The sequence below is a fragment of the Rana temporaria genome, chromosome 3, assembly GCF_905171775.1.
Source record: "Rana temporaria chromosome 3, aRanTem1.1, whole genome shotgun sequence".
NCBI classification, from domain to species: Eukaryota; Metazoa; Chordata; class Amphibia; order Anura; family Ranidae; genus Rana; species Rana temporaria.
Window position 1 is genome coordinate 299,064,252 of NC_053491.1, and position 27,143 is coordinate 299,091,394.

At 43.3% G+C, this 27,143-nt stretch overlaps 1 protein-coding gene across 1 annotated transcript in view; it reads right to left on the bottom strand.

Moving 5' to 3' along the window:
- The window catches only part of SEC24A (SEC24 homolog A, COPII coat complex component), a 321,040-nt gene that overhangs the window by 96,579 nt on the left and 197,318 nt on the right, over positions 1-27,143 (bottom strand). The window contains 5 exon segments of the mRNA XM_040344770.1: positions 1-47; positions 586-704; positions 9,258-9,370; positions 10,528-10,637; positions 16,994-17,120. The exon segment at positions 1-47 is cut by the window's left edge and continues 9 nt beyond it. Of these exon segments, the coding sequence (XP_040200704.1) occupies positions 1-47; positions 586-704; positions 9,258-9,370; positions 10,528-10,637; positions 16,994-17,120 (516 nt within the window).

Consider the following 27,143-nt stretch of genomic DNA (forward strand, 5'->3'; position numbering starts at 1 on the left):
CTCGTTCAGGTTAACCAAGAGATTTTCAGGCATTGGGATGAATACATCTGTAAGTAAAACAATGATTAATTGCATTCCATTTGAAAGTTACCAATCTAAAATAACCTAGGGACAGTGCGTATGCTCTGCACTTATACAGAATCTGTCATTATAAGCATTAGTTATTAATCTGAATCTTAAGCTTGTTATAATAGTGTAGTGTTCCATAACTTCCTGGAATAAGGTGATTTTATGTTAGTTAATTGTATTCTCTCTATTCAGAGCAGAGGTATCAAAAAATTGTCCCTGCCTGAGATTCACAGTTTTGTTAATTTATAGCAATGTCCTCCTCCTGCAGCATTATAAAACATAACACAAAGCCTATTCCTGGCTGACTCACTTTAGGACTACATTTTTACATTCATCTTTTCTAGTCGAGATATTAAATGGTTAGGCAGACCTGAAGGAAAAAAAAAAAAATAAAAAAAAAAAATCGGAAAGAAATTTGACTTGCCCACAGGAATAATAAACTACTAAAGGAGTAGTTTTGCCACTATATACATTAGACTGACAGCAGAAAAAAAAAATTGCACAAAGAGCACTTACCATCAATGTCTGATACCACTAACATTTGGGGTTGCGACAGGCCTTCCTGTAAACTGTAGAAATGGATCGTGCTGTCATAAGTAATGAAAGCTATTTTTGTCCGTGTATTGCCTGGAAGCCTGTAAGTGGTTACAAGTGTTACAGGTGTAAATTTGTTATTGGTATTTTTAAAGACAAGGTTGGCTATCGAAAAATAACCATTTAAATAGTTCTATGGATATGCTGCGACTGTAGAAACCTTAAATAAAAATACAACTCTAAAAAAAGCACTGCTGCCTCAGACTGCTGATCAAACAAGTTTTGGAGAGGGATTTGGTTATGTCATTACTGGCCTGTTCACCTGAGGACTTGCTGGAGAGGAAGATATACCAAAGTACCTGCAGAAAAAAGGATCTTCCTGCTTTTGGCAATTTAGTATCTAGATTTGTGTATTATGCACCTCTTCCTGCTGCTTCTTCCTCATTACCAAGCCTGTCAGTCAGTAATGGGGAACAGATCAGCTGCATACAAGCACTTGCTGCCCTCTGCTTGCTTTTTTGTTGGTCAATCTTCTACAGTACAAGTCCAATTTAAAAATAGTATCTGCAGCAATAGTTTTAAATGATGATAAAAAAAAAAACAAAAAAAAAAAACAAAAAAAAAAAAAACATACTAGTGTTTACACTTGCGATGGCTGCAAGTGATCACAAGGTACAAAACACAAGAGCTATTCCATGCACATAAACATTCAGACAATTCACAACAGGGGAAGCTCCCCTTCCTCCCTTCTGAACGGTCTGAATGTTTGTAAAAATAGCAGGAATGGGGATTAGCAGATCAAAAGAGAAGTTAGGGGTCATCAGATCACCAAGGATGATGGGACTGTTGTGTTTTAAAGGTGATGGTGGGTAGAGGTGGATCTTTTTTTACATTAGAGATGAAAGGTAAATGTAAACAAACCCATTTTGGACATTGTTTACTTTACAGCATATAGTAAAAAAATAAATACCACCAAAAAGAAAGCTAAAATAAAAAAAATAATAATAATTTGAGTGCAGTGTGGCATAAAACAGGATTTTTCAAACAGCTTACCTGTAAAATCCTTTTCTTGGCGTACACCACAGGACACAGAGCCATTCATTACATAATGGATTAAGGGTCACCAGCGGTGACTGGACACTGGCACAACCAATTGAAGACAGTTCCCCTCCATATAACCCCTCCCCTAAGGGAAGTACCTCAGTTTTGTAGCAAGCAATAAGGTTCCCATAAGAAGGTCCCATGGTGTACTCCAAGAAAATGATTTTACAGATAAGCAGTTTTAAAAATCTTGTTTTCCTTTCTCGTACACCACGGGACACAGAGCCATTCATTACATAATGGGACGTCCCAGAGCAATGCTCAATGAAGGGTGGGAGACACAGATCAAGCAAGCCGCTACGGACAAGAAGCCCTATACTGCTGCCTGCAGAACACTTTGCCCGAAGGCGGCACCCTCTTGTCCTTTCACATCCACTTGATAGAATTTGTGGACTGAAGACCAAGTTGCAGCTTTATAGATCTGAGCCAATGAAGCCTGGTGGTGCACTGCCCATGAACCACTTATCGCCCTGGTAGAGTGCACCCTAACAGAAAAAGGAGGAGTCATGTTCTTTAAAGCATAGGCTTGAATAATTGTTTGTCGAATCCACCTGAAGATAGTGGATTTTGATGCCGCTTGTCCCCTCTTGGGACCATCTGGCAAAATAAACAAAACATCTGTTTTGCGTATCCGAGTAGTTGCCTGCAGATACACCTTTACTGCGCTCACTACATTTAGAGAGTGCAATAATTTTTCCTCCGCTGTCTGTGGATCCGGGAAAAAAAGAAGGCCTGATTTAAATGAAAAGCAGACACTGCCTTAGGTAAAAAGGCAGAATGGGGTCGTAGTACAATTTTGTCTTTGTGACAAATTAAATAAGGCTCTTTGCAAGAAAGAGCTGCTAATACAGATACTCTTCTAGCCAAAGAGATAGCAATAAAAAAAAGCCAATTTCCTGCTTAACCACTTAAAGACCTCAGGTGTTTTTCAGATTTGGTGTTTGCAAGACTAAAACATTTTTTTCTGCTAGAAAATTACTTAAAACCCCCAAACATTATATATTTTTTTTTTCTAACACCCTAGAGAATAAAATGGCGGTCATTGCAATACTTTTTGTCACACCGTATTTGCGCAGCAGTCTTACAAGCGCACTTTTTTTGGAAAAAATTCACTTTTTTGAATTAAAAAATAAGACAACAATAAATTTTTTTATATATTGTGAAAGATAATGTTACGCCGAGTAAAATGATACCCAACATGTCACGCTTTAAAATTGTGCCCGCTCGTGGCATGGCGTCAAACTTTTACCCTTAAAAATCTAGATAGGCGACGTTTAAAAAATTCTATAAGTTGCATTTTTTGAGCTACAGAGTAGCTCTAGGGCTATAATTATTGCTCTCGCTCTAACGATCGCGGCGATACCTCACTTGTGTGTTTTGAACACCGTTTTCATATGCGGGCGCTACTCACGTATGCGTTCGCTTCTGCGCGCGAGCTCGTCAGGACGGGGCGCTTTAAAAAAAAATTTTTTTTGTTTTCTTATTTAATTTTATTGATTTTATTTTTTACACTAAAATATAAAAAAAAAAAAAAATGATCACTTTTATTCCTATTACAAGGAATGTAAACATCCCTTGTAATAGAAAAAAGCATGACAGGTCCTCTTAAATATGAGATCTGGGGTCAAAAAGACCTCAGATCTCATATTTAGGCTTAAATGCAAAAAAAAAAAAAAAAAAAAAAGGAAAATTTGTCATTTAAAAAAATGACAGAAAAAAAATTGTCTCTTTAAGAGGCTGGGCGGGACTGACGTTTTGACGTCACTTCCGCCCAGCAGAGCTATGAGGACGGGTGGGGGCCATCTTGCCCTCACTACAGTCCTCACTCTCCTGGCGGCAGCATCGGATCTCCTCCGCCGCTACCGACGGCTCCGGTAAGCGGCGGAGGGCGCGGAAAAGCGGCGGGAGGGGGGGCCCCTCTCCCGCCACCGATAACGGCGATCTCGCGGCGAATCCGCCGCGGAGACCGCCGTTATCGTTTACACGGCCGCCAGCTGAAAACATGGATATCTCAGTTGTGGCAGCAGCTGCTGCCGTTACTGAGATATCCATGTTTAAAAAGAGGACGTATATATACAGTGGGGGGTCCTTAAGTGGTTAAAAGGATCAGCGGAAACTGGCGAATAGGTTCAAAAGGTTGCTTCTGCAACACTGACAATACTAAATTCAGATCCCATGGGCACAATGGAGACTTGACTGGCAGATTGATCCGCAGTAATCCCTGAATGAAAGCTCAAACTAGGGAATGAGATGCCAGCGGTCTTTGAAAGAAGACTGATAGAGCCGATATTTGACTCTTAAAGCGGTGGTTCCCCCTTAAAAACAACTTTTTTTTATTCCACTGGCCCCCCACATTACAATCGAATTAAGGCTATTATTTTTTTTTTGCTGCTGTACATACCTTGATACAGCATCTTCACCCGTGCATCCGGGTTGCGAGTCCCGCGGGAGTGGGCGTTCCTCACATGTGTTTGATTGACATTTTTCGGAAAAACGAGCTCCCCCCTGTCGCGTCAGCCGCGTCACGGTTGGCGAAAGGAGCCGAACGGCGAGTCGGCGCTATACTGCGCATAGCCGTTCGGCTCCTTTCGCCAATCGTGACGCGGCTTACGCGACGGGGGGAGAGCTCGTTTTTGGGAAAAACATCAATCAAACACATGTGAGGAACGCCCACTCCCGCGGGACTCGCAACCCGGATGCACGGGTGAAGATGCTGTATCAAGGTATGTACAGCAGCAAAAAAAAAATAATAGCCTTAATTCGATTGTAATGTGGGGGGCCAGTGGAATAAAAAAAAGTTGTTTTTAAGGGGGAACCACCCCTTTAAATGGTACTGAGGGCTAATTTCATATCCACTCCTAGCTGGCAAAAGGAGAATCATACTTAGGTCATATCTTTGAGGATTCCATTTCTTGGTTTCACACCATGAAACATATGCCTTCCACACTCTATAGTAGATAAGCCTGGAGGCTGGTTTTCTAGCATTAGTGAGTGTAGAAAGAACTGGACCTGAGATCCCTCGTTTCTTCAAAATGTGGCTCTCAGCAGCCAGACCATCAAATTTAGCTTTTATAAGGAAGGATGGAACACTGGACCCTGCGACAGCAGGTCATGACGAAGTGGAAGCTTCCAAGGTCTTCCTACTGCCATCTTTATGATTTTGGCGTACCAGGGCCTTCTGGGAAAATTTGGGGCCACTAGGATTACTGGAATTCCTTCTTGATCCTGCAAAGTAGCCTTAGTAAGAGAGCGATGCATAGATCAGTGAAAACTGATTCCAAGGAATTATTAGAGCATCCGATCTGCAGGCTAGAGGATCTCTCGTCCTGGATACAAAGTTGTCCAAATTCCTGTTGAACCTGGAAGCTAGCAGGTCTACATCGGGGGCCCCCCCATCTCTGGCATATTGCCTGAAAGACATCGGGGTGGAGAGACCACTCTCCTGGTAACAGCTGCTGGCGACTCAGATAGTCCGCTTGCCAGTTTTCTACCCCCGGAATGAATGAAGATTGCAGAGAGACAAGGAACATGTTCTTCTGCCCATGTCAAAATCGGATTCACCTCCTGAGCACCCTGACTGCGGGTGCCTCCTTGTTGATTGATGTAAGCAACCGCAGAAGCATTGTCAGATTGAACCTGAACCGGGTGGCCCTGTAACCTGTATGTCCAGGTTGTGAGGGCCAAGTATACTGCCCGCATTTCCAGTATGTTGATGGGCAGGTTATTTTCGGTTTCGGCCCAGGTTCCCTGGGCTGAAGCTTCTTCTAACACTGCTCCCCAGCCCATTAGGCTGGCATCCGTAGACACCACCTTCCAGGTGACTAGGAGAAAGGATTTCCCTTTATGCAAGTTCTTGGTTTTTAACAACAAACTGAAGCTTTGATGCACTTGTGGAGACAGGCGCATGAGTAAATCCAGAACTTGGATCTTCCTGTTTCAGGCGGCTAAAAAAATACTGCCTTGAAGTAGTCTCGAATGAAACTGGGCGTACGGGACAGCCTCAAAGGAGGCTACTATCCTCCCTAATAGCCCCATACAAAGGCGAATAGATGGTCTTTTCTTTGACCTTGTGGATCAGGTACTTTAGCAACTTGGTCTATGGCTCAGGCTTTGGGCTGTGTCTATGATCATGCCCAAATACTCTACCCTTCTTTGGGCTTGTAGAGAGGATTTTTGTGGGTTTATAATCCATCCTAAATGCTCCAGGTATTTTATTGTGGTGAGCACAGTGTGATCTAATCCTGCCACTGACTGATCTATCACAAAGTAGATCGTCTAGATAGGCTGTTATCGCTATGCCTTGTGCTCTGAGATTTGCCAACAGAGGGGCTAGTACCTTTGCAAATACCCGGGAACCAGTAGCTACACCAAAGGGCAGAGCCACAAACTGGAAGTGGCAAGTTCTACCGCATACCTTAAGAACTTTTGGTGAGCGAGATGGATAGGCACATGTAAATATGCGTCAATGTCTATAGACGCCTTGTAGGGTGGAGACCTTAGATGCAGGATGGGTCTGACATCTGTTTGGTTTTGGAATCACAAAGAGGTTTAAATAAAAACCTGAACCTTGCTCCTTTAGGGGTACTTCTCTTATCACCCCTTGGGACAGCAAGTGATCCAATCCCTTGAAGAAGGATGCTCTTTTTAGTGGATTTTTGGAGAGCCTTGAGCTTCGGAACTGAGACAATGGGATCTCTCGAAATTCCAGCTTGTACCCTAGAAATACTATGGATAATACCAATGTGTCCTGATTTCTGTCTGCCATGCTGCTGAAAACTGACAAAGCCGTCCCCCCACTCGGCCGAGCAGGGGCTCCTTCATGAAGAGGCTTTGAGGTTTTGCTTGTTAGCCTTTGAACCCCACTGCTTCTTGTTCTTCTGGGCCTGGTCTTCTTTCTTTAGCCTTTGTGGCTGGCTGAAAATGCCATCGCCACTGGCTGGAGGTAGATTTACCATGAGCCGGGGAGAGAGAACGTTTAAAAACAAGGTCGCTTGTTTTCCTTCTTGTCTGGTAATAGAGTGGTCTTCCCACTTGATATCTTCTGGATATATTTTTCCAAATCTTCCCCAAAGAGGCGTTCGCCATGGAAGGGGAAACTGGCCAAAAGTTTTTTGCATGGTGCCAAAGAATTCTGCACATATGCACCAGCTGGAGTGAGACAAGATGCTTGCTGAATCGAATCTCTCATAACATCTATTGTAAAACATAAGGCTTTAGGCAAATTCTCCCACAATTTGACTTGTTCTGCAGGCAGCTCCTTCAGCGCCTGTTTTACCTGGCCCTTGAGGACCCGACACATGCCTACTGCTGCTATAGCAGGTTGGACAACTGAACTGGCCAGAAGGAAGGAAGATTTTAGTAAAGATTCCAACTTCTTTTCCGAAGGATCTTTAAACACCTGTACGTTATCCACTGGACAAGTCAGGTTCCTATTTATACAAGAAATGGATGCATCTACAGAGGGCAGACTCCACTTCTTGGAAAACTCTTCCTCCATAGGACAAAGAATGTCAAACTTCTTAGGAAGTGAGAAACGCTTATCTGGATGTAGCCAGTCTGCGCAGATTAACTTTTTTAATAAAGGATGAACCGGAAAAGAGCATGCACCCTGCAGGAATTGTAATGAACCCAGGGAGGAGACAGGTGATTCAGTTAACTCCTAAGAGGGCAACCTGAATGCAGTACGCACTGTTTCTGCATAACATTGTACCTGTGACCTTAGCATCTGGGAAGCAGAGAAGGGTTCTCCGATATCCCTGATCCAACCGACTCCTCCTCCCTGTCCTCTGTAGGTGTTACCTCATCCTTCTCCTCAGATTTTTCTAAAAGGGGATCTAAAACCACCGAAGGAGATCTGCTTCGCTTTTTGTCCTTTTGTGAGGACTTTGCGATTAGCGTAGCAATCTTCCCTTCTAATTTTTCCAGGCCTTCGGTAAAAGTGTCCATAGTGACATATGCATGCCCAGGTGCAACCGGAGAAATTGTTACACCCGATAGTGGCAATGGCTCCTCCTGTATAGGTACGTCAAAATTTACAGGAGAGGAAGGTACTGAGCAGGCACGGCTAGAGCCCCGTCTCAGGTGGCGGTGCTTTCTTGTCTTTCTTAGTCCCTGAATTCCTTCTAAGGGAAGACCTATTACTAAACAGGCCGAGGTACCAAAATGCATATATTACTGTGCTCAGTTTAGCAATCTACATAAAGTATGCAACTTAAACACACAGTTTCATGCCATGGAGTAGGTGTCTCTCTTGGTAGTGCCCCACCACATAGAGCTTGCGTGCCCCCTGAATGCTGCCGTGTCCCAAAAGAATTGCTGCCGGCCTCCGAGACTCCTTTATGGCTCCTGTATTGAGCGCCATGCTTTAAACCAGCGTGCCCGTACACGCTCACAATCCTGCTCCTCCTCGTCCGCCCCCCGATAAAGCGCACCCCTGTGCCCGACCTAGGAAAAATGGCGCCTGTCCTGAGACGAGGGGGAGCCTCCCCCAGCTTGTTCTGACTGTGCTGTGGCATGGCATTCTTGCCCAGCATTTGGAGGAGAGAAGCGGTGGCCGTTCTATGCAGAGCTCTGCATCGGAGGAAGTGCGCTCGTCCTGCTGGATCTGACACTGTATAGAGCGTGGTGAGTAAATCTCCGCTCTTTACTCCCTCTAGTGGCAAAAAAAGAGAAGACACCTTACTCAAAATTGGAAAAAAGTCCTTAAGATTGTTCTTAGGATTCCTTTTCCTCTTACCTTTATCCTCGCCGCAGGTTTTTCTGCTAAAAATTCAGATAGCACCAATCTTCATCCATCACGGCGGGTTTTGTGTGCCAATCTTTAGGGATATGGGTTCCTATTTAAAGGAGACCTCTCCCCTGGGCCTTGTAAAAGACTTTCCAGGACTTTTAGCTTATGGAGCGAAAGTGCTGGACCCTGAGCCCAGTCCTCCAAAGAGAGACATTTCAGGCAACGCCTCGTGCATGAGGCCCGGATCCCATCCAGGTTCAGCGTAATTTATTTGGCGTCTTGGATGGATCCAAAAGCATAGCTTTTTACCCCCAGAGGGTCTCTTTGGCAGAGCTTTCCTTAGCACATCCTACACATGTCCAACACCTTAGACAGTGGCGAAAAAACAAAGGTACTTCCCTGTTGGGAGGGGTTATATGGAGGGGAACGGTCTTCAATTGGTTGTGCCAGTGTCCAATCACCGCTGGTGACCCTTAACCCATTATGTAATGAATGGCTCTGTGTCCTGTGGTGTACGAGAAAGAAACAGGTAATTGTCAGGCAATCCATCATATCATTGCAAACTGAAAAATGGTCTAGTAATGATTAAATATAGTCTTTTATTAGAGCCCCCCCCCCCCAAAAATAAATAAATAAATAAATAAATAAATAAAAAGGATTAAGAAAGGCCCCTAACTAGATATGAAAAAAAGACCACGACTCCGATAAATTCTAATGACACATTTTTGTAATCTTAACAGTTGTGCGACTATGCAACAGGAGGACTCAAAAGAGTGTCATTTTTTTTTTTGAATTTGTTGGACACATTTGTGTGTAAACCTACCATTCCAGATTGTCAAGCAAGGTCTGACATACAGTGTTCAAATATCCAGTCTCTATTGCATTGTGGGACACATCAAACATGAACAGATATACTGGAGGCTGAGGAGGACGAAGCTTTAAAATCCAAAACAAACAGAAAAAGATCATTAACCAAATAGCCCAATAGATATGACAAAATGCAAGCACATTCTTAAAGGTGTAATCAATGTATTTCCTCCTAATACTGCTGTATATATTGTTTATGTGTATTTTCAAAAATAAAGACAAGTAGTGTGTTTTTAGCCTAGAACACAAGCTAGTTATTACCAAGGTAGATGGTATACTGGACAACTATTCCTGATCAATATTCAATCTAATATTGTAATGTTCACAAAACACATGAACATAAAAATACATAAAAATGCATCACAGACACAGTGAACTCTAGAGCCACAAAAAAAAGGTACCTGTGAAAATAGTTCACAGTACAACGTTATTGCTGAAACCTTAAAAAGTAAGAATGACTTATGGAGCTTGTGAGGATATAAAATAAGTGCTGCACCCTGGAGCCTATAAATAGTATTCCCAATATAAACCGTATGGAAAGTGACAAGGTACAGTGGAACCTCGGATTACAAGCATAATCCGTTCCAGGAGAATGCTTGTAATCCAAACTACTCGCATATCAAAGCGAGTTTCCCCATTAAAGTCAATGGAAACAAAAATAATTAGTTCCGCATTGACTTCAATGGCATGCAATATTGCATGCGGCCAGAGGTGGGGGGGCGCGGTGCCAGAGAGCCTTGGAAAGGCCCGAGGACACCTTCGGCAAACCTTGGAAAGACTCCGTTCCTGAGGTTTGCCAAGGTCGGCCAAGCTGTCCTCTGGCCTTTCCGTGCATTTCCAAATGGCGGCGGTCGGCTCCGCTGGGGCTCGTATTGTGAAATGCTCGTTAACCGTGTTACTCGCAATTAGAGCTTCCACTGTATACATTTGTTAGCTGGGTTAAAAAAAAAAAAGGAGGGCGTTTGAGGGTGAAACAAAACTCAAAGCTTAGATCAGAAGTCCTGACCTCCCCTCTATCACTACTGTTGACAGGAGAGAACTTTTAGGGTAAAAGTATCATCTTGTAGGGAAACGGTCACAAACATCTGTTAACGATGAAGACTTGAAACCTTCCACACCATCAAACTGATTTACAGTGCTGGAAATTCATTGCCTCTTGATTTAGCAGGTATGTTGCTGTATAGAACCAACCCTGTGTTTTAAGCTGGTAATATAGTTACACTCACCATATATTCTGATGGTGCCATAAATTCAATTGTGGCATTCTGGACCTCTGGTCTTTTGTGTGGTTCTCCATAAGCTCTTGTTACAGGATTGTACATGAATTCTTCAGGCACTAGGTTAATAAAGATACAGAATATGGTAGCCCATTATAGTTTTGATCTAACCAACTACATATACATTATTAATTAGGTTACCGTATATACTCGAGTATAAGCTGACCAAAATATAAGCCGAGGCACCCAATTTTACCACAAAAAAATGGGACTCGAGTATAAGCCAAGGGTGTCCCATCTGCATGCCTCACTGTGTCCATGCCTAGACTGACGTTTAACATGGGAGTCTATGGAAGGGGTGCCCGGCTTTGAAAAAATAAATAAAAAAAAATTGGTGCTCCCCGGCCGTAGGTCCCCCGGACAACAAACTTTGCACACTTGTAGAGGAACTACATGTGTGCCAAGTTTGGGGTCCAGGGGACATACGGCCGTCCGGTACTGGGTCCCCAAAGTCCGGGAGATCAGGCGCAAAAAAGGTGACTCGCGTTTAAGCCGAGGGCGGCATTTTCAGCACAAAAAAATGTGCTGAAAAACTTGGCTTATACTCGAGTATATACATGCATAATATCATCAAAAATTTGCCAGTGTATTTAAGGGAGAGAGAATGAATCAAATGTCATTATAATTTGGTTCTTGAAGCTCATCCGAGACAAAAATGTGAGTTCAATAAATTTACTCATAGGCCCACCTGCTGCTGAAATGCAGTATTTTAATATGATCATATAGATATAATGGTGTTCTACAGCAGTCTCCAAACTACGACCTGAAGGCCACATCCTGCCTGTTGCAAGATTTTATCTGGCCCGCAGCAACTGTAATGTGTTAGAGGGCTTATGATGTAAAAGAGTAACTCTAAAGCATGCTGAGATATAGGCTGGTTGCCATTTAGGAGGACCACAACTATGAAATCTGCCATCTGTTTTGGCTTCCCTGTGGTCATATATCTTTCAATCTTATGTAGGCATTGTAAGCTGGTCTTTTGTCATTTGCCCTACTCCCCCCTTCTTTTTGGGCCACACCTGTTAAGGCTGCCCTTTCCTCTCCTAACTGGGTATCATGCAGCGCCTTCTTGTGGTTCAACAAACACCTTTGTAAATTATGATCTCACCTTGAGGTCTTCCGATTTAGATTTATTTCAAAATATGTTGAAATCTGCTCTCCTCCCCATGGACATATAACATCTGAGCAACAAGCATTTAAATATTCTTTGCCCTTATAAATATAACACTTATCATCCTTAACCACTCCAATACAGGGCACTTATACATCTATCTGTCTAGACCAATTTTTTTCAGCACAATCACATTTTGAATGACAATTGCGTGGTCATGCGATGCTGTACCCAAACAATTTTTATCACCCCCCCCCCCCCCCCCACATTAGAGCTTTCTTTTGGTGGTATTTGATCACCTTTGGGGTTATTTGTTGCACTACAAAACTAAGCTTTTTGATTGTTACAAAACGTTTTCTCCTTCACCGATGAGGCTGCACTGACAGGGCACTGATGAGATGGCAGTGATACGCAGCACTGATGGGCACTCATAAGTGGCACTGATCAGAGATGCTGGAATGCATCACTGATGGGCACAGAGTGCCATCCCCAATGGGTAATGATTGCCATCCCTGGTGGGCTCTAGAGGGTTTACCTGGTGGCCATCCTCGGGGGGCTGCCCTGATAATCATAGCAGCCCCCCCAATCAGGAAAGCAGCCAATCGACACTCCCCTACTCGTGTCTGTCAGCACGAGTAGAGGAAAAGCCGAAACACGTCTTTTCCCTTTTTACATTGTGATCAGCCTTGATTGGACACAGCTGATCATGTGGTAAAGCGCCTCTGTCCGAGGCTCTTTATCCAAATCAGAGGTGAGGCGTGTCAAACTGACACACCATCGGTTGCCGTGCTGCGTGACCCCCACGGGCGCACAAGTTTGTAGCTTATCCTGCTGGACTTCATATAACGCCAAGCCAGGATAACTGAACCACTTCCAGGCTATTATTCTGCTATAGGCCGGGCGGGAAGTGGTTATAGATATAATTGGTGGGTGGAGTGATACACACAAGACGCCATCTAATTGTACAATTTGTGCTATACTAGTGGCAATATATGCACCTTCGCTGTAGTGCATTTTTATGGTTGATTTGTTTTTAACCTTTGTATACACAATAAAAATGTGACTCATTGTTTGTGTGTGTGTCCCAAGAGTCTTAGCTCTGTTCAAGTTCCATTAATTTTCTATTACCAAGCTCTGTTTTAATTTATTCATTTTTTTAAGCCTGCAAATCTTTGTAACATATAAGATGTGGCCCTCATACTGAAAAGATTGCAGACCCCTGCTTTATCTGAAAGACCAAACTTTGGTCATTAAGCAATGTAATAAAAAGTGGGGCAGCCAAAATTTGGCTACATGTCAACAAAAAAGCTGCAATCTTAAATTTTTTTAAACATTAACTGAATAAGATGAATATAGCAGCTGCTTAGCTGTCATGCAATTTTTTTGTTACATAGTCTGCTTGATAAACGACAAGTCCATCTAGTTCAACCAATAAAAAAGGGAAAATAAATAAAAATAAATTATACAATCCTATATACACAATCCTATACTCACAATTGATCCAGAGGAAGGCAAAAAACAAAACAAAAAAAACAACAGCAAAGTATGATCCAATTTGCCTCTTGGGGGATCAAGAAGGACTTTAATCCCCCGCTGGAGCTATCGGATATTCACTGGAGCAACGTTATCTACAGTATAAATGTTAGTATCCACTTATATTATGTACATTTAGGAAAGAATCCAGGTCTTTTTTAAAGCAATCTAAAGAGCTGGACAGAACCAGCTCTTGAGGGAGTCCATTTCTCAGCTCTTACTATGAAGAAACCTATATTATATATGCAGTGGGGGGTTTTGGAGGAATTAATGTATAAACATCAAGTGGGTTAAATCCTAAGAAAGCCTCCACCCCCTATATACCACACTAGGACTGCCGCACAGTCCAGAAAACCAGTTCACAGAGTATAAAGTAAACTTGCCAGCATCTGTGCATTCAGGCAATGTTGGTTAGGTAATGTCTGTGGTAGTGTTACAAGCATATGTGCTAGAAATTTTTAACTACACCAGGATTATTATTGTTATGCCTTTTTGTATTAATAAGCCATTTAATTTTACAGTGCCTTGCGAAAGTATTCGCCCCCTTGAACTTTGCGACCTTTTGCCACATTTCAGGCTTCAAAGATATAAAACTGTAATTTTTTTTGAAGAATCAACAAGTGGGACACAATCATGAAGTGGAACGGAATTTATTGAATATTTCAAACTTTTTTACAAATAAAAAACTGAAAAATTGGGCGTGCAAAATTATTCAGCCCCTTTACTTTCAGCGCAGCAAAAACTCTCCAGAAATTCAGCGAGGATCTCTGAATGATCCAATGTTGACCTAAATGACTAATGATGATAAATAGAATCCACCTGTGTGTAATCAAGTCTCAGTATAAATGCACCTGCACTGCGATAGTCTCAGAGGTCCGTTTAAAGCGCAGAGAGCATCATGAAGAACAAGGAACACACCAGGCAGGTCCGAAATGCTGTTGTGGAGAAGTTTAAAGTCGGATTTGGATACAAAAAGATTTCCCAAGCTTTAAACATCCCAAGGAGCACTGTGCAAGCGATAATATTGAAATGGGAGTATCAGACCACTGCAAATCTATGAAGACCTGGCCGTCCCTCTAAACTTTCAGCTCATACAAGGAGAAGACTGATCAGAGATGCAGCCAAGAGGCCCATGATCACTCTGGATGAACTGCAGAGATCTACAGCTGAGGTGGGGGACTCTGTCCATAGGACAATATTCAGTCATATACTGCACAAATCTGGCCTTTAAGGAAGAGTGGCAAGAAGAAAGCCATTTCTTAACCACTTCCAGACCGCTGTACGACTATATACGGCCACACTTTAAAGATGGATATCTCGGTAACGGCAGCAGCTGCTGCCACAACCGAGGTATCCATCTTTAGTGTGAGCGGTCCTGTTAACGATAACGGCGGTCTCCGCGGCAGATTCGCCTGCGAGATTGCCGTTATCGGCGGCGGGAGAGGGCCCCCCCTCCCTCCGCCGCTTACCGGAGCCGTCGGTAGCGGAGGAGGCGATCGGGTCCGGACGGCTGCTGTGTGGGAATGCGAGTGAGGGGAAAATCACCCCCACCCGTCCCCATAGCTCTGCTGGGCAGAAGTGACGTCAAAACGTCAGTCCCGCCCAGCGTCTTAAAGAAACTTATTTTTTTTGTCATTTGAAAAAATTACAGTTTCAATTTTTTTTTTTTTTTTTTGCAATTTAGTCTAAATATAAGATCTGAGGTCTTTTTGACCCCAGATCTCATATTTAAGAGGAACTGTCATGCTTTTTTCTATTACAAGGGATGTTTACATTCCTTGTAATAGGAATAAAAGTGACCATTTATTTTTTTATTTTTTTCCAGTGTACAAAAAAAAAAAAAAAAAAAAGATTTTATAGCGCCCCGTCCCGACGAGCTCGCGCGCAGAAGCGAACGCATACATGAGTAGCGCCTGCATATGAAACCGGTGTTCAAACCACACAAGTGAGGTATCGCCGCGATCGTTACAGCGAGAGCAATAATTATAGCCCTAGACCTCCTCTGTAACTCAAAAAATGCAACCTATAGAATTTTTTAAACGTCGCCGATCGAGATTAAGGGTAAAAGTTTGACGCCATGCCACGAGCGGGCGCAATTTGTAAGCGTGACATGTTGGGTATCATTTTACTCGGCGTAACATTATCTTTCACAATTTAAAAAAATGGGCCAAATTTATTGCGGTCTTATTTTTTAATTAAAAAAAGTGAATTTTTTTCAAAAAAAGTGCGCTTGTAGGATCGCTGCGCAAATATGGTGTGACAAAAAGTATTGCAATGATCGCCATTTTATTCTCTAGGGTATTAGAAAAAAATTAATATATAATGTTTGTGGGTTTTAAGTAATTTTCTAGCAAAAAAAACTGTTTTAGTCTTGTAAACACCAAATCTGAAAAACACCCAGTGGTTAACCACTGAAGTGGTTAAAGATATCCATAAAAAGTGTCGTTTAAAGTTTGCCACAAGCCACCTGGGAGACACACCAAACATGTGGAAGAAGGTGCTCTGGTCAGATGAAACCAAAATCGAACTTTTTGGCAACAATGAATGCAAAACGTTATGTTTGGCGTAAAAGCAACACAGCTCATCACCCTGAACACACCATCCCCACTGTCAAACATGGTGGTGGCAGCATCATAGTTTGGGCCTGCTTTTCTTCAGCAGGGACAGGGAAGATGGTTAAAATTGATGGGAAGATGGATGGAGCCAAATACAGGACCATTCTGGAAGAAAACCTGATGGAGTCTGCAAAAGACCTGAGACTGGGACGGAGATTTGTCTTCCACAAATAAACATATCCAGGTGTTAGAATAGCCAAGTCAAAGTCCAGACCTGAATCCAATCGAGAATCTGTGGAAAAAACTGAAAACTGCTGTTCACAAACGCTCTCTATCCAACCTCACTGAGCTCGAGCTGTTTTGCAAGGAGGAATGGGCAAAAATTTCAGTCTCTCGATGTGCAAAACTGATAGAGACATACCCCAAGCGACTTACAGCTGTAATCACAGCAAAAGGTGGCACTACAAAGTATTAACTTAAGGGGGCTGAATAATTTTGCACGCCCAATTTTTCAGTTTTTTATTTGTTAAAAAAGTTTGAAATATCCAATAATTTTCGTTCCACTTCATGATTGTGTCCCACTTGTTGTTGATTCTTCAAAAAAAAATACAGTTTTATATCTTTATGTTTGAAGCCTGAAATGTGGCAAAAGGTCGCAAAGTTCAAGGAGGCCGAAAACTTTTGCAAGGCACTGTAGATGACTGTTGTGGTGCCTAAAAAGTCCATACAGAGTTCACTTTCCCAATTCACAAAATACAGTCCAAATGTAGACAAAGCAATCCATTAAAGTCTTTTTAGATCAAACATTTGCAAACACACACACACACACACAATGATTTTATGAACAACATTACAACCGAACTCCCAACATTTTAAGTTTTGAGTGGGGAAGAGATCAAATTTCTATCAGGTTTTTGTTTCTGCTTGTGGCCCCACAAAATATATTTCTTCACATGACCATACAAGAAATGGGCCCATTTAAAGACCTTTCCAACAAGAGGGAAAATGTCGCAAATAAAAGGTCATAGATGGCAGTAAAAACCAAGCAGAGGCTCCAGATTTGATCCACATTAACCAAAATAAAATGCTTTGCCTGAAGTTAGGCTTTCATATTTAACACATGAATTTTTTTTCTGATACAAGAAGTACTTACTTTCTTCCAAGGAAAAAACAAACAAATTGGGTAATAAATTCCTCACTCCAAAACACAACTTACCATCATTTACTCTGTAGCATAAGTTACATTTCCATCGCCTTTGGTCCAAGAAGGTTACAAAAGGGTTGATGTATGTGCGGCAAGAGCGGCATCTGACTATAGTACTGGAAGTTACAACAGGAAGTTGCTACAAAAACAAAAATATATATATATTTTTTTTTTAAAGGACGCATAAAAGATGTCAAGTACCACTGTCAAAACCATATCCATTTAACTTTCAAGACCTTTCCAAAGTCTAGTTTCTAAAATATAATTTTGATTATGACCTTCAAAAATAACCCTCCACCACCTTTTGCGTGTAGAAACATTAAAGAGGTGTTCCAACCTGGGGAAAAAATAAAAAATAATGTAGCTGCTGACTTTTAATATATGGACACTTACCTGTCCAGGGAGCCCGCAATATCGGCACCCCAGCCAATCTTCAGATCGGCTGTCTGGTGCTGCCCGTTGCCATCTCCACTAAGGGAAACTGGGTAGTGAAGCATTTTGGCTTCCGAACTTCGATTGACGGTGCTGTTTCCTGGTAGTGGGGACAGGGACCTGCCAAAAACAGGTACCCGCTTGCCCCACCCCCCTGAAAGATGTCAAATGTGGCACCAGAGGGGGTGGAGAGAACGAGCAGAAGTTCCACTTTTGGGTGGAACTCCGTCTTATGTATTTGGGATATCCAAAATAGAGGTCTTCTTAATCTAAAAAGTAACATGCAGAACTAGTAGATTCATTCTCAGCAACTTTACTTAAAGGAACACTAAAGGTTCGTTTTTTATTAGATCAATTGATTGCTGTAAGCTAGAGCATTTAAATATCACTTACTTCGTTTTTCCTTTTGACCTCCAAAATACAGTAATCCAGGTTTGAAAATGCCATTTCCTGTCACTCCTCTTCTTGCTTTCCACCAGCATCTGAGCCGTTTTGCATGGTGGAAAGCAGAATGTGCTCACCCCCTCCCTATGACTACAGCCCTGCGTGAAGATGCTCTTATCCCTCACAGGCATGGAGGGTAAGCCTAATGGGAACTGTAGTTCCCATTAGGCCGTGATGTAGCAAGAATGAATGCGCACCACAAACCAGGAAGTCAGTGAGAATAATGATTCAGGAGTGACGGAGGTGAATAAAACAGCTCGATTTCAACAGGTATCAAACTAGTTATAATGCAAAACATTACTTTTTACTTTATCAGCTACTGTCAGACTTTAATTTAACCTCTTGACCACTGGGCACTTAAACCCCCTTCCTCACCAGACCAATTTTCAGCTTTCGGTGCTCTCACAATTTGAATGACAATAACTCAGTCATACAACATTTGGCCCATCTGAAATTTTTGTCCTTTTTTTCCCACAAATAGAGCTTTCTTTTGGTGGTATTTGATCACCTCTGGGTTTTTTTTTTTTTGCGCTATAAAAGAAAAAACACTGAAAATTCTGTAAAAAAAAAAACAAAAACAAATTCTCGTTTCTGTCATATTAGCAGGTATTGCGGAGTATTGGGGGTATTGCAGAGTGTGGGGGGTATTGCAGAGTATGGGGGGTATTGCAGAGTGTGGGGGGGTATTGCAGAGTGTGGGGGGGTATTGCAGAGTATTGATGGTACTGCAGAGTATTGCACAGGGAGGGATGGATGGATCTGTGACTGCATTTGTCACAGATCCATCCCACAGCAGCTGCTGACACCCCGCGCTCCCCCCCCTCCTCTCACACTGTACCGATCGGTACAGAGAGGAGAGGGAGGAACCGGCGTCATTACATGACGCCGGTTTGTTTACAAGTGATCGCTCCGTCATTTGACGGAGCAATCACGTGGTAAACCGCCGCTATCAGCGGCGATTTACCGCGATCTGTGATGCGCCGGGTCTTCCAGACCCGTCGCTCACAGATGATTCTGGGAGCGCGCCGCAGGGGGCGCGCGAGTGAAGGATTCTGGGAGGATGTCCCAGGGACGTCGTCCCGGAATAAATCAACCGCTCTGTAGACGTCTTTTGTCTATGGAGCGGTTGGGAAGAGGTTAAGAGGAAGATATTTTTGTCTTTAAAACCCCTTTAAGAATTGTTATGTTGCATACAGGTTTACTTAAAACAACTTTCTTTTCTTTTTTTTTTTTTTTAAACAAAAAAACACTTTGCGATGTTAATTTACTAAAACCAGGGTGCAAAATCTGGTGCAGCTGTGCATATAAAAATAATCAACTTTCATTTTTAATTTTATCAAAGCTTTATTGGGAAAGCTGAAGTTCGAAGCCGATTGACTAGGGCTGCGCATCTTCACCGGTCTCACAATTCGATGCGATTACGATTATCAAGTCCACGATTCGATTCGATTTGGCGATGCATCACGATTGCAGCGCAAGTGCGCATGGCTCTCCCCCCAAAATACTAAAGGAGATGATCAGAGACTGCAGACATGCTACAGGAGATGATCAGAGACTGCAGACATAGTACAGGGAGATGATCAGAGACTGCAGACATAGTACAGGGAGATGATCAGAGACTGCAGACATAGTACAGGGAGATGATCAGAGACTGCAGACATAGTACAGGGAGATGATCAGAGACTGCAGACATAGTACAGGGAGATGATCAGAGACTGCAGACATAGTACAGGGAGATGATCAGAAACTGCAGACATAGTACAGGGAGATGATCAGAAACTGCAGACATAGTACAGGGAGATGATCAGAGACTGCAGACATAGTACAGGGAGATGATCAGAGACTGCAGACATAGTACAGTAGATGATCAGAGACTGCAGACATAGTACAGTAGATGATCAGAGACTGCAGACATAGTACAGTAGATGATCAGAGACTGCAGACATAGTACAGTAGATGATCAGAGACTGCAGACATAGTACAGGAGATGATCAGAGACTGCGGACATAGTACAGGAGATGATCAGAGACTGCAGACATAGTACAGGGAGATGATCAGAGACTGCAGACATAGTACAGGGAGATGATCAGAGACTGCAGACATAGTACAGGGAGATGATCAGAGACTGCAGACATAGTACAGTAGATGATCAGAGACTGCAGACATGCTACAGGAGATGGCCTATATTTCTCCTCCATACAGCCCAGTCCCTGCAGTGACAATGACTTATCACAGGTGACACATCAGATTCCACTACATGCCCGTACCCCTCCTGTGTCCCCGGATAACAGCACCCCCTCCTCCTCTGTACTTACATGCTGTTCTGCGCACAGAGGATGATTGGAGGGAACAATGAGGAAAATACATGATTTTGCCTGTGCATTTTCAGTGTGTTTTTATGTGCTGACATTGTCATCAATACGCCCTTTAAAAATGCACAGATGACAATGAACCCTCAATAAAAATATCAGTACAGCGAGGACTACAGTGTTATTTATTTTCTATTACAATTGACACATTCCCAAGTCCTTGCTGATATATTTTTTTGATGGTTCATTGTCATCTGTGCATTTTTAAAGGGTGTAAATAGGGTGAAACTCCCCTTTAAAAAGTGCACAGGAATACACACATGGCTGCTGGGGGGGGGGGGGGGAGGACTCAGGGATTAGATTCCACAATTGACAGCCCTGTGAGTTTCACTGCACTGCACCGTCTTCTGAATTTTCTCTGACTCTTTGCACATTCCAGCACACTAGGAGTTAACACAGTGGAATGTGCAAAGCAAAGAAATGTCAGCACAGCCAGAGCAAGTGTAAGAGTCAGACTGCTGATAAAATACCTGTGATAATAAATGCTGTTATAGCCACTGCTGTAATGTGCTTTTTCAAACATATGCAGAATCATACCTCATGTCTCCGTGAGTATATAACTGTATTCTATTCCCCTCATGTGACTCCATGCTCGGACCTGCCTCTCTCTCCTGATGTCCGTTCTCAGCCCCGCCCATCGTCTATAGCTAAAAGTAACAGATCACAAGAGAGGCGGGGGGACTGACATCAGAAGAGACTTTGAGACGAGGGATGTGAGAGGACAGAGGAAGAGAGAGGCGGGCCGGACCATGGAGTCACATGATCACATGTACAGTTACTACACACGGAGCTATGAGGTATGAATCTGCATAAATTTAAAAAAAGCACACACAGCGATTGCCACTTAATGGATTACAACGCGCATTTATTTAAAAAAAACATTTTTAAAGACCTGCTCGGAGCGATCTCCCGGGAGGGGCGGGGCAAGTCGGGATGACGTCACCCGACATCGATTATTGGGGTCACATGCATCGATGCCGAATCGGGGGGCCCCGAATCGCGATGCATCGATTATATTCAACACCCCTACGATTGACTACCGTGCACAGCTGCACCAGATTTTGCACTCTCACATGTTAGTAAATCAACTCCTATGGGACAAGTTTAGCTATTCAGAGAATAAAGCCTCGTATACAGGATTAGATTTTCAGACGACCAAACGTCCTTTTTTGTGGCATGCTAGTCTAATGTCGAAAGTGAAGCGTTTACTTACAATTTGAACATTTACAATGGAAGAAGCGACGCAACGTGTTGAATAGTTTTGTATGTATTCATTTCTGAGCATGCGTAGTTTTGCTCTTATGATTTTTTTCTTACTAACGAAACGGACGTTTGACTTCACTTTCTACAAAAAATTTAATCTGCATATCCAGCTTTTGCCGAAAATGGGCTGTCGAAAACAGCGTACTAACGATCCGAAAATCGGAAGACTAATTTTTCCATCCGAATTTTGTATCATGTGTACGAATGAAAATATGAACGTTATTGTAAAGTGAAACTATAAAATATATGGCTATTGCTTAGCAATTGCCTCTTGCATGTGTTTAAACTCAGGATTACAAAGTCTTCAATGTAATCTTTAACAGCACATTTTCAACAAGAAACAGTAGAAAATCATTAAGGTAAGAAAGAATCGAAGCATACAGTGAATTCAGAAAAGTATTCACAGCGCTTCACTTTTTCCACATTTTAGGTTACGTTACAGCCTTATTTCAAAATGGATTGCATTTATTATTTTCTTCAAAAAGCCTACAAACAAAAGCCCATAATAAAGTCAACAAGAAATCGTTTTTTTTTTTTTTTTGAATCGTTGCAAATTTATTAAAAATAAAAAAGGAAAAAATATCACATGTACATAAGTATTCACAGCCTTTGCCATGACATTTGAAATTGAGCTCAGGTGCATGCCGTTTCCACTGATCATCCTTGAGGCTGGGGGTTAACACTGGTACAACACGCCAGCCGTCCTACTATGGATCCGACTTTGCCCTGCGAATTGAAGCCGACATACGTCCGACTTTCAATGAACAGGGATCCGACTTGGATCCCCCCGCCAATACCAGGCACTGTGTTTGGTATGAATTAGGGCCGAAACAACTAATCGATTAATCGACAACTAATCGATTATGAAATTAATCAATTACAATTTTCATAATCGATTAATCGGCCAGTAACATAATGGGGTTAAAAAAAGAAAAAGAAAATATTAGCCCTTTATAGTACAAAAAAATCATATAGCTACTGTAAATATTAATTTCACTGTCCCACAGTAAAAAAAATGAACCCCTTACAGTAGCGATTTGCTCTTTTTGTACTTATTTTTGTTTTTTTTAACCCCATTATGTTATGGGGTTAAATTTCAGGCCTGGGTTTACACCTCTTTTTTGGTGCTTTTTGCAGAAACACACTACAGTTAATTTATATGTTTTCCTATGGGACACGTTCACCTCCATGATTTTTTTTCAGCTGCTGCGTATTTGGAAAGGGCAAGGACTTTAACGCAAAACGGTGCTATTTTATTGTTTTTTGGTTCAATATACTTCAATGGAGAAGCTGCATAAAAGCATGCAATGTGCTTTTGCGGCAATTTGTGTTTTGTAATCTGCCAACAATAATCAGCCAACTAATCGATTATGAAAATAATCGTTAGTTGCAGCCCTAGTATGAATCTTGAGGGGGAAACTCCACGCCACATTTTAAATAAAAAAACGGCATTGGTTCCACCCTCCAAGAGCATACCAGGCCCTTGGGCCTGGTATGGGTTTTAAGGGGAACCCCCTAAGCCGAAAAAACTTTGTGGGGGTCCCACCAAAATCCATACCAGACCCTTCCTTATCCGAGCACGCAGCCTGGCTGATCAGGAAAGGAGGGAGCTTCACTGCCCATTTCCTACTGTGCATCTCGCACAGAGCTTTATAAATGGGCGGCTGCCTCCTGGGATACACACAGTTCCCAGAATGCAGCGCGGCTCATTCACAAGAAGACACAGTGACGTAGGACGAGACAGAAGATCCACCGCGGTGGAAGAAGAGACAGAAGAGCCACTTCCGCATAGCAACTGCCCTTTCAGGTGACTATAAAAAAAAAAAACGGATGGAACTCCACTTTAAGTGGCCCAGCCAGAGCCCAGATTCGAACCCGACTAAACATCTCTGGAGAGATCTGAAAATGGCTGTCGACCGACACTCCCCAACCAACCTGATGAAGCTTGGAGAGGTCCTGCAAAGAAGAATGGGGAAAGTTCCAAAAAATAAGTGTGCCAAGCTTGTAGCATCATACTCAAAAGACCTGAGGCTGTAATTGGTGCCAAAAGGTGCTTCAACAAAGTATTGAGCAAAGGCTGTGAATACTTATGTACATGGGATACAAGCAGTACAAACTAAAAAAAAAAAAAAAAGGGAGGGGTGGGTGCTGTGTCTGTCCATGAACTCAGAAAAGGATTTTACGGTGAGTATTAAATTATATTTTCTCTTTTGTTCATGGACGGACACAGCCTTAATCTTGACAAAGTGGGACGTCCCAAAGCAGTGTCAAAATGAGGGGTGGGAACAGCATAAAATTAAACTTCACCCCAAAACAAAACAGAGCTCCTCAACTGAGGAGTTGTAACTCTAAACAGCCGCCTGCAAAACTTTGCAGCCGAAGAAGCATCCGAAGATGCACTCACATCAACTGGTAAAGTTTAGTGAAAGTGTGACCGGGCGACCAGGTCGCCGCCTTACACACCAGGCAAACAGACGCTTGATGTCAGAAAGCCCAAGAGGCACTATTGCCCTGGTCGAATGCATCGCGACAGGGAGGCGCCCGACCGTTTATGGCGCAAGTCTGATCAGGATCTGTCGGATCCACCTCGAAATGGCAGGCAATGAGACCGCTGGGACCTTCTTGGGACCAGCCACCAAAACAAACAGTGAGTCTGAACTCCGGAACGGAGCAGTAACAGACAAGTATATTCTCGGAGCTCGGACAACATCCAAAGAATGCCACGTCTCCTTAGGATTTGACGATGAAAACACAAGGATGGCAGTACAATGTCTTCCTTGAGATGGAAGGTCGAAATGACCTTAGGAAGAAAAGGAGGCTGTGGATGCAGCACCACCTTCTCCTTGTGGAAGATCAGATTTCATGACAAGGCTGCCAGCTCAGAACCTGTCTTAACCGACATAACAGCCACCAAAAGGACCACTTTCTGAGAAAGTGTCATCAAGGGAACTTCCCTAATGTTCTCAAACAGTGGTTTCTGAGGAACCTAGAGGTTATGCTGTTAAGGCCATTGACTGTAAAGCAGGATGACGTATGGGACCTTGCGACAGCAGGTACTCTCGTAGCGGTAGACGCCAAGAGACGTCTGCTGTTCAAATCCCCACAGAGGTAGTGGAGGACGGACCAGAGGGGCCGCATGCCGAATCCCCTGTACAAACGTTCTCACTAGAGAGTGAGCCGCCAGGGGTTTATATCTGCCCCCTAATTGTACATAAAGCACATTTTTGGTCCGCCCGAACCAAAATAAGCACGCGGATGGATATGTAGGTCTTCCAAGTGTGATGGTAAATCTTCCTGGAGGACGATTTCCGAGCACTCCTCATGGTAGAGATGACCGAGTCTGACAGGCCCTGGTCTCTTAGCACCTGGCTCTCAATAGCCCTGCCGTTAAGCCAGTGACTGTAAAACAGTATGGCATATGAGACAGCAGGTCCTTTCCTAGCAGTAGACGCCAAGGGACATCTGCTACTAGACGCACTAGGTCGGCATACCAAGGATGCCGAGGCCAATCTGGAGCAATTGGGATCATTGGAATCCCCCCTCTGCGAAGCAGATGAGGAAGGAGCTTTAGAGAAGGGAAGGCATAGATAGGTTAGCCGGTACGGACTCCACAGTGCCACCAACGCATCTGTCGCGTCTGCCCATGGGTCTCTTGACCTGGCCACAAACCTCAATACCTTCCGATTGAGTCGAGACGCCAGGAGATCTACGTCTGGCATGCCCCATCTTGGGCAAAGGAGCTGAAACACATCCGGGTGCAGAGACCATTCTCCTTGGTCCAGCATCTGGCGACTCAGGTAGTCCGCCTGCCAGTTTTCTACGCCCAGAATGTATAGAGCCGACAGGGCCGGTACACCACCTTAGGGTGTGAGCGACCTCCGATGCTGCAGCCAAGCTTCTTGTTACTCGATGGTTGACATATGCCACAGAGGTGGCGTTGTCAGACTGGATGCCCCTGTAGCCCCTGAGACCATGTGGAGAGGCACAGCCTTATCGCCCGAAGTTCCAGGACATTGATCAACAAGTGGGAATCCTCTGGAGACCAGCAACAATTGGGTCGACTGAGGTCAGCCACCAAACAAGGGAGGTCCTGACCAAGTGGCTCACCCGGATTTAATTAACCAAAGATGGGCGCTTGTCCAATCTGGACAGAATTTCCTTCTGTAGAACTTGCGTGTGAGATTGAGCATATGGTACCGCCTCGAAGGAGGCCAACATGAGGCCCAGGACTCGCATGCAAAAGCGGAGTGACGACCATTTCTGGGATGTTTATTTATTTTATTATTTTTCATCCTAACGGAGCTTTTGGTTCCACCTGTTTTTATCCTTATTTTTTAATTTTTTTGTACTTATCTGCATTTGTGCACGCTATCACCAGTGGCAGTGCTAAAAAATTACCCCCCTTTTGAACGTACTACGCAATGCGAGACTGTTTTTTTCCCTGGAGGATTTTGGATCACTAAAGGACCTGTGCCACCTGGACCAGAGTATCCACTCAGAGAGCCTAAGGAGGGAGGAGCCGAGCTGGGGAGCAGCTGGAGATTATACATATATGCACTTTATATGCACTTTTACCTATTTATTTATTTATTTTTGGTTAATTTTGTAGTGCACTTTTTTGCAACTTACAGCTATCACTGCACATTACCTCTGATGGACTTTTGTCTTAGGGCATTTTCATGTCACCTATTGCTGTAACTGCACAGTACATCTGACTGATTTAGAGTCACTTGCACATATTCTCACTATATATCTTTCTCACAATTAGTATATTGATGATTATCATAGGCACTTATATTGCATAGACCTACTCACCAATTGGCCTATGCCCATGATCTGGATCACATATTAAGTTATTCACGTACTGATCACCTGGCACGTGTTAGGGCAGCGCCACTACCCCTTACTTTTTACTCTTACCTTTGTATCCCCTTTGGGGATTACTTACTGGGGGGCTGCAGCCCGTTATATATTATATTTATTTTATATTCTTATTTTAATTATTCTGCTACCATAGTAGCCCACACATTGGTCCTAAGCGCGGTATCCTTTTTATTATTTCTGGGATGTCAACTGCCGCACCGCAGCCCGAAGGGTCTGCAACTTTTCCACAGGGAAAAAAAACTTTGCCTCTGAGGAGCCCAGAATCAACCCCAGATATACTAGGCATTGAGTCGGTACTGACTTCTGAATGTTCAGTACCCAACCAAAGTGTCGGAGGGTTTGACATGTTATAGACACGCTGACCTCCAATTCTGAGGCTGAAGCGGCCCTCAGAAGCAGGTCGTCCAAGTAGCGCACGATAGCGATGCCACGTTGTCTTAGTAGGGCGAGAATTGGGGCAAGCACCTTGGTGCCGATGCCAGGCCAAAGGGGAGAGCCACAAATTTATAGTGGTCTTCCCTGACCACAAAACGCAGATATCTCTGATGCTTTGTGCATATGAGGACATGTAAATAGGCATCCCTGATGTCCGAGGATGCCAAAAAGTCCCCCGGCAGTGACGACAGAGCAAACCGATTCCATCCGGAATCTTTGTACCTTCACAAAGCAATTGAGGGCCCTAAGGTCCAGAATTGGGCGAACGCCCTCCTTTGGTACTATGAACAGATTGGAGTAAAACCCCTGAAACCGTTCCAGAAGCTGGGACAGCA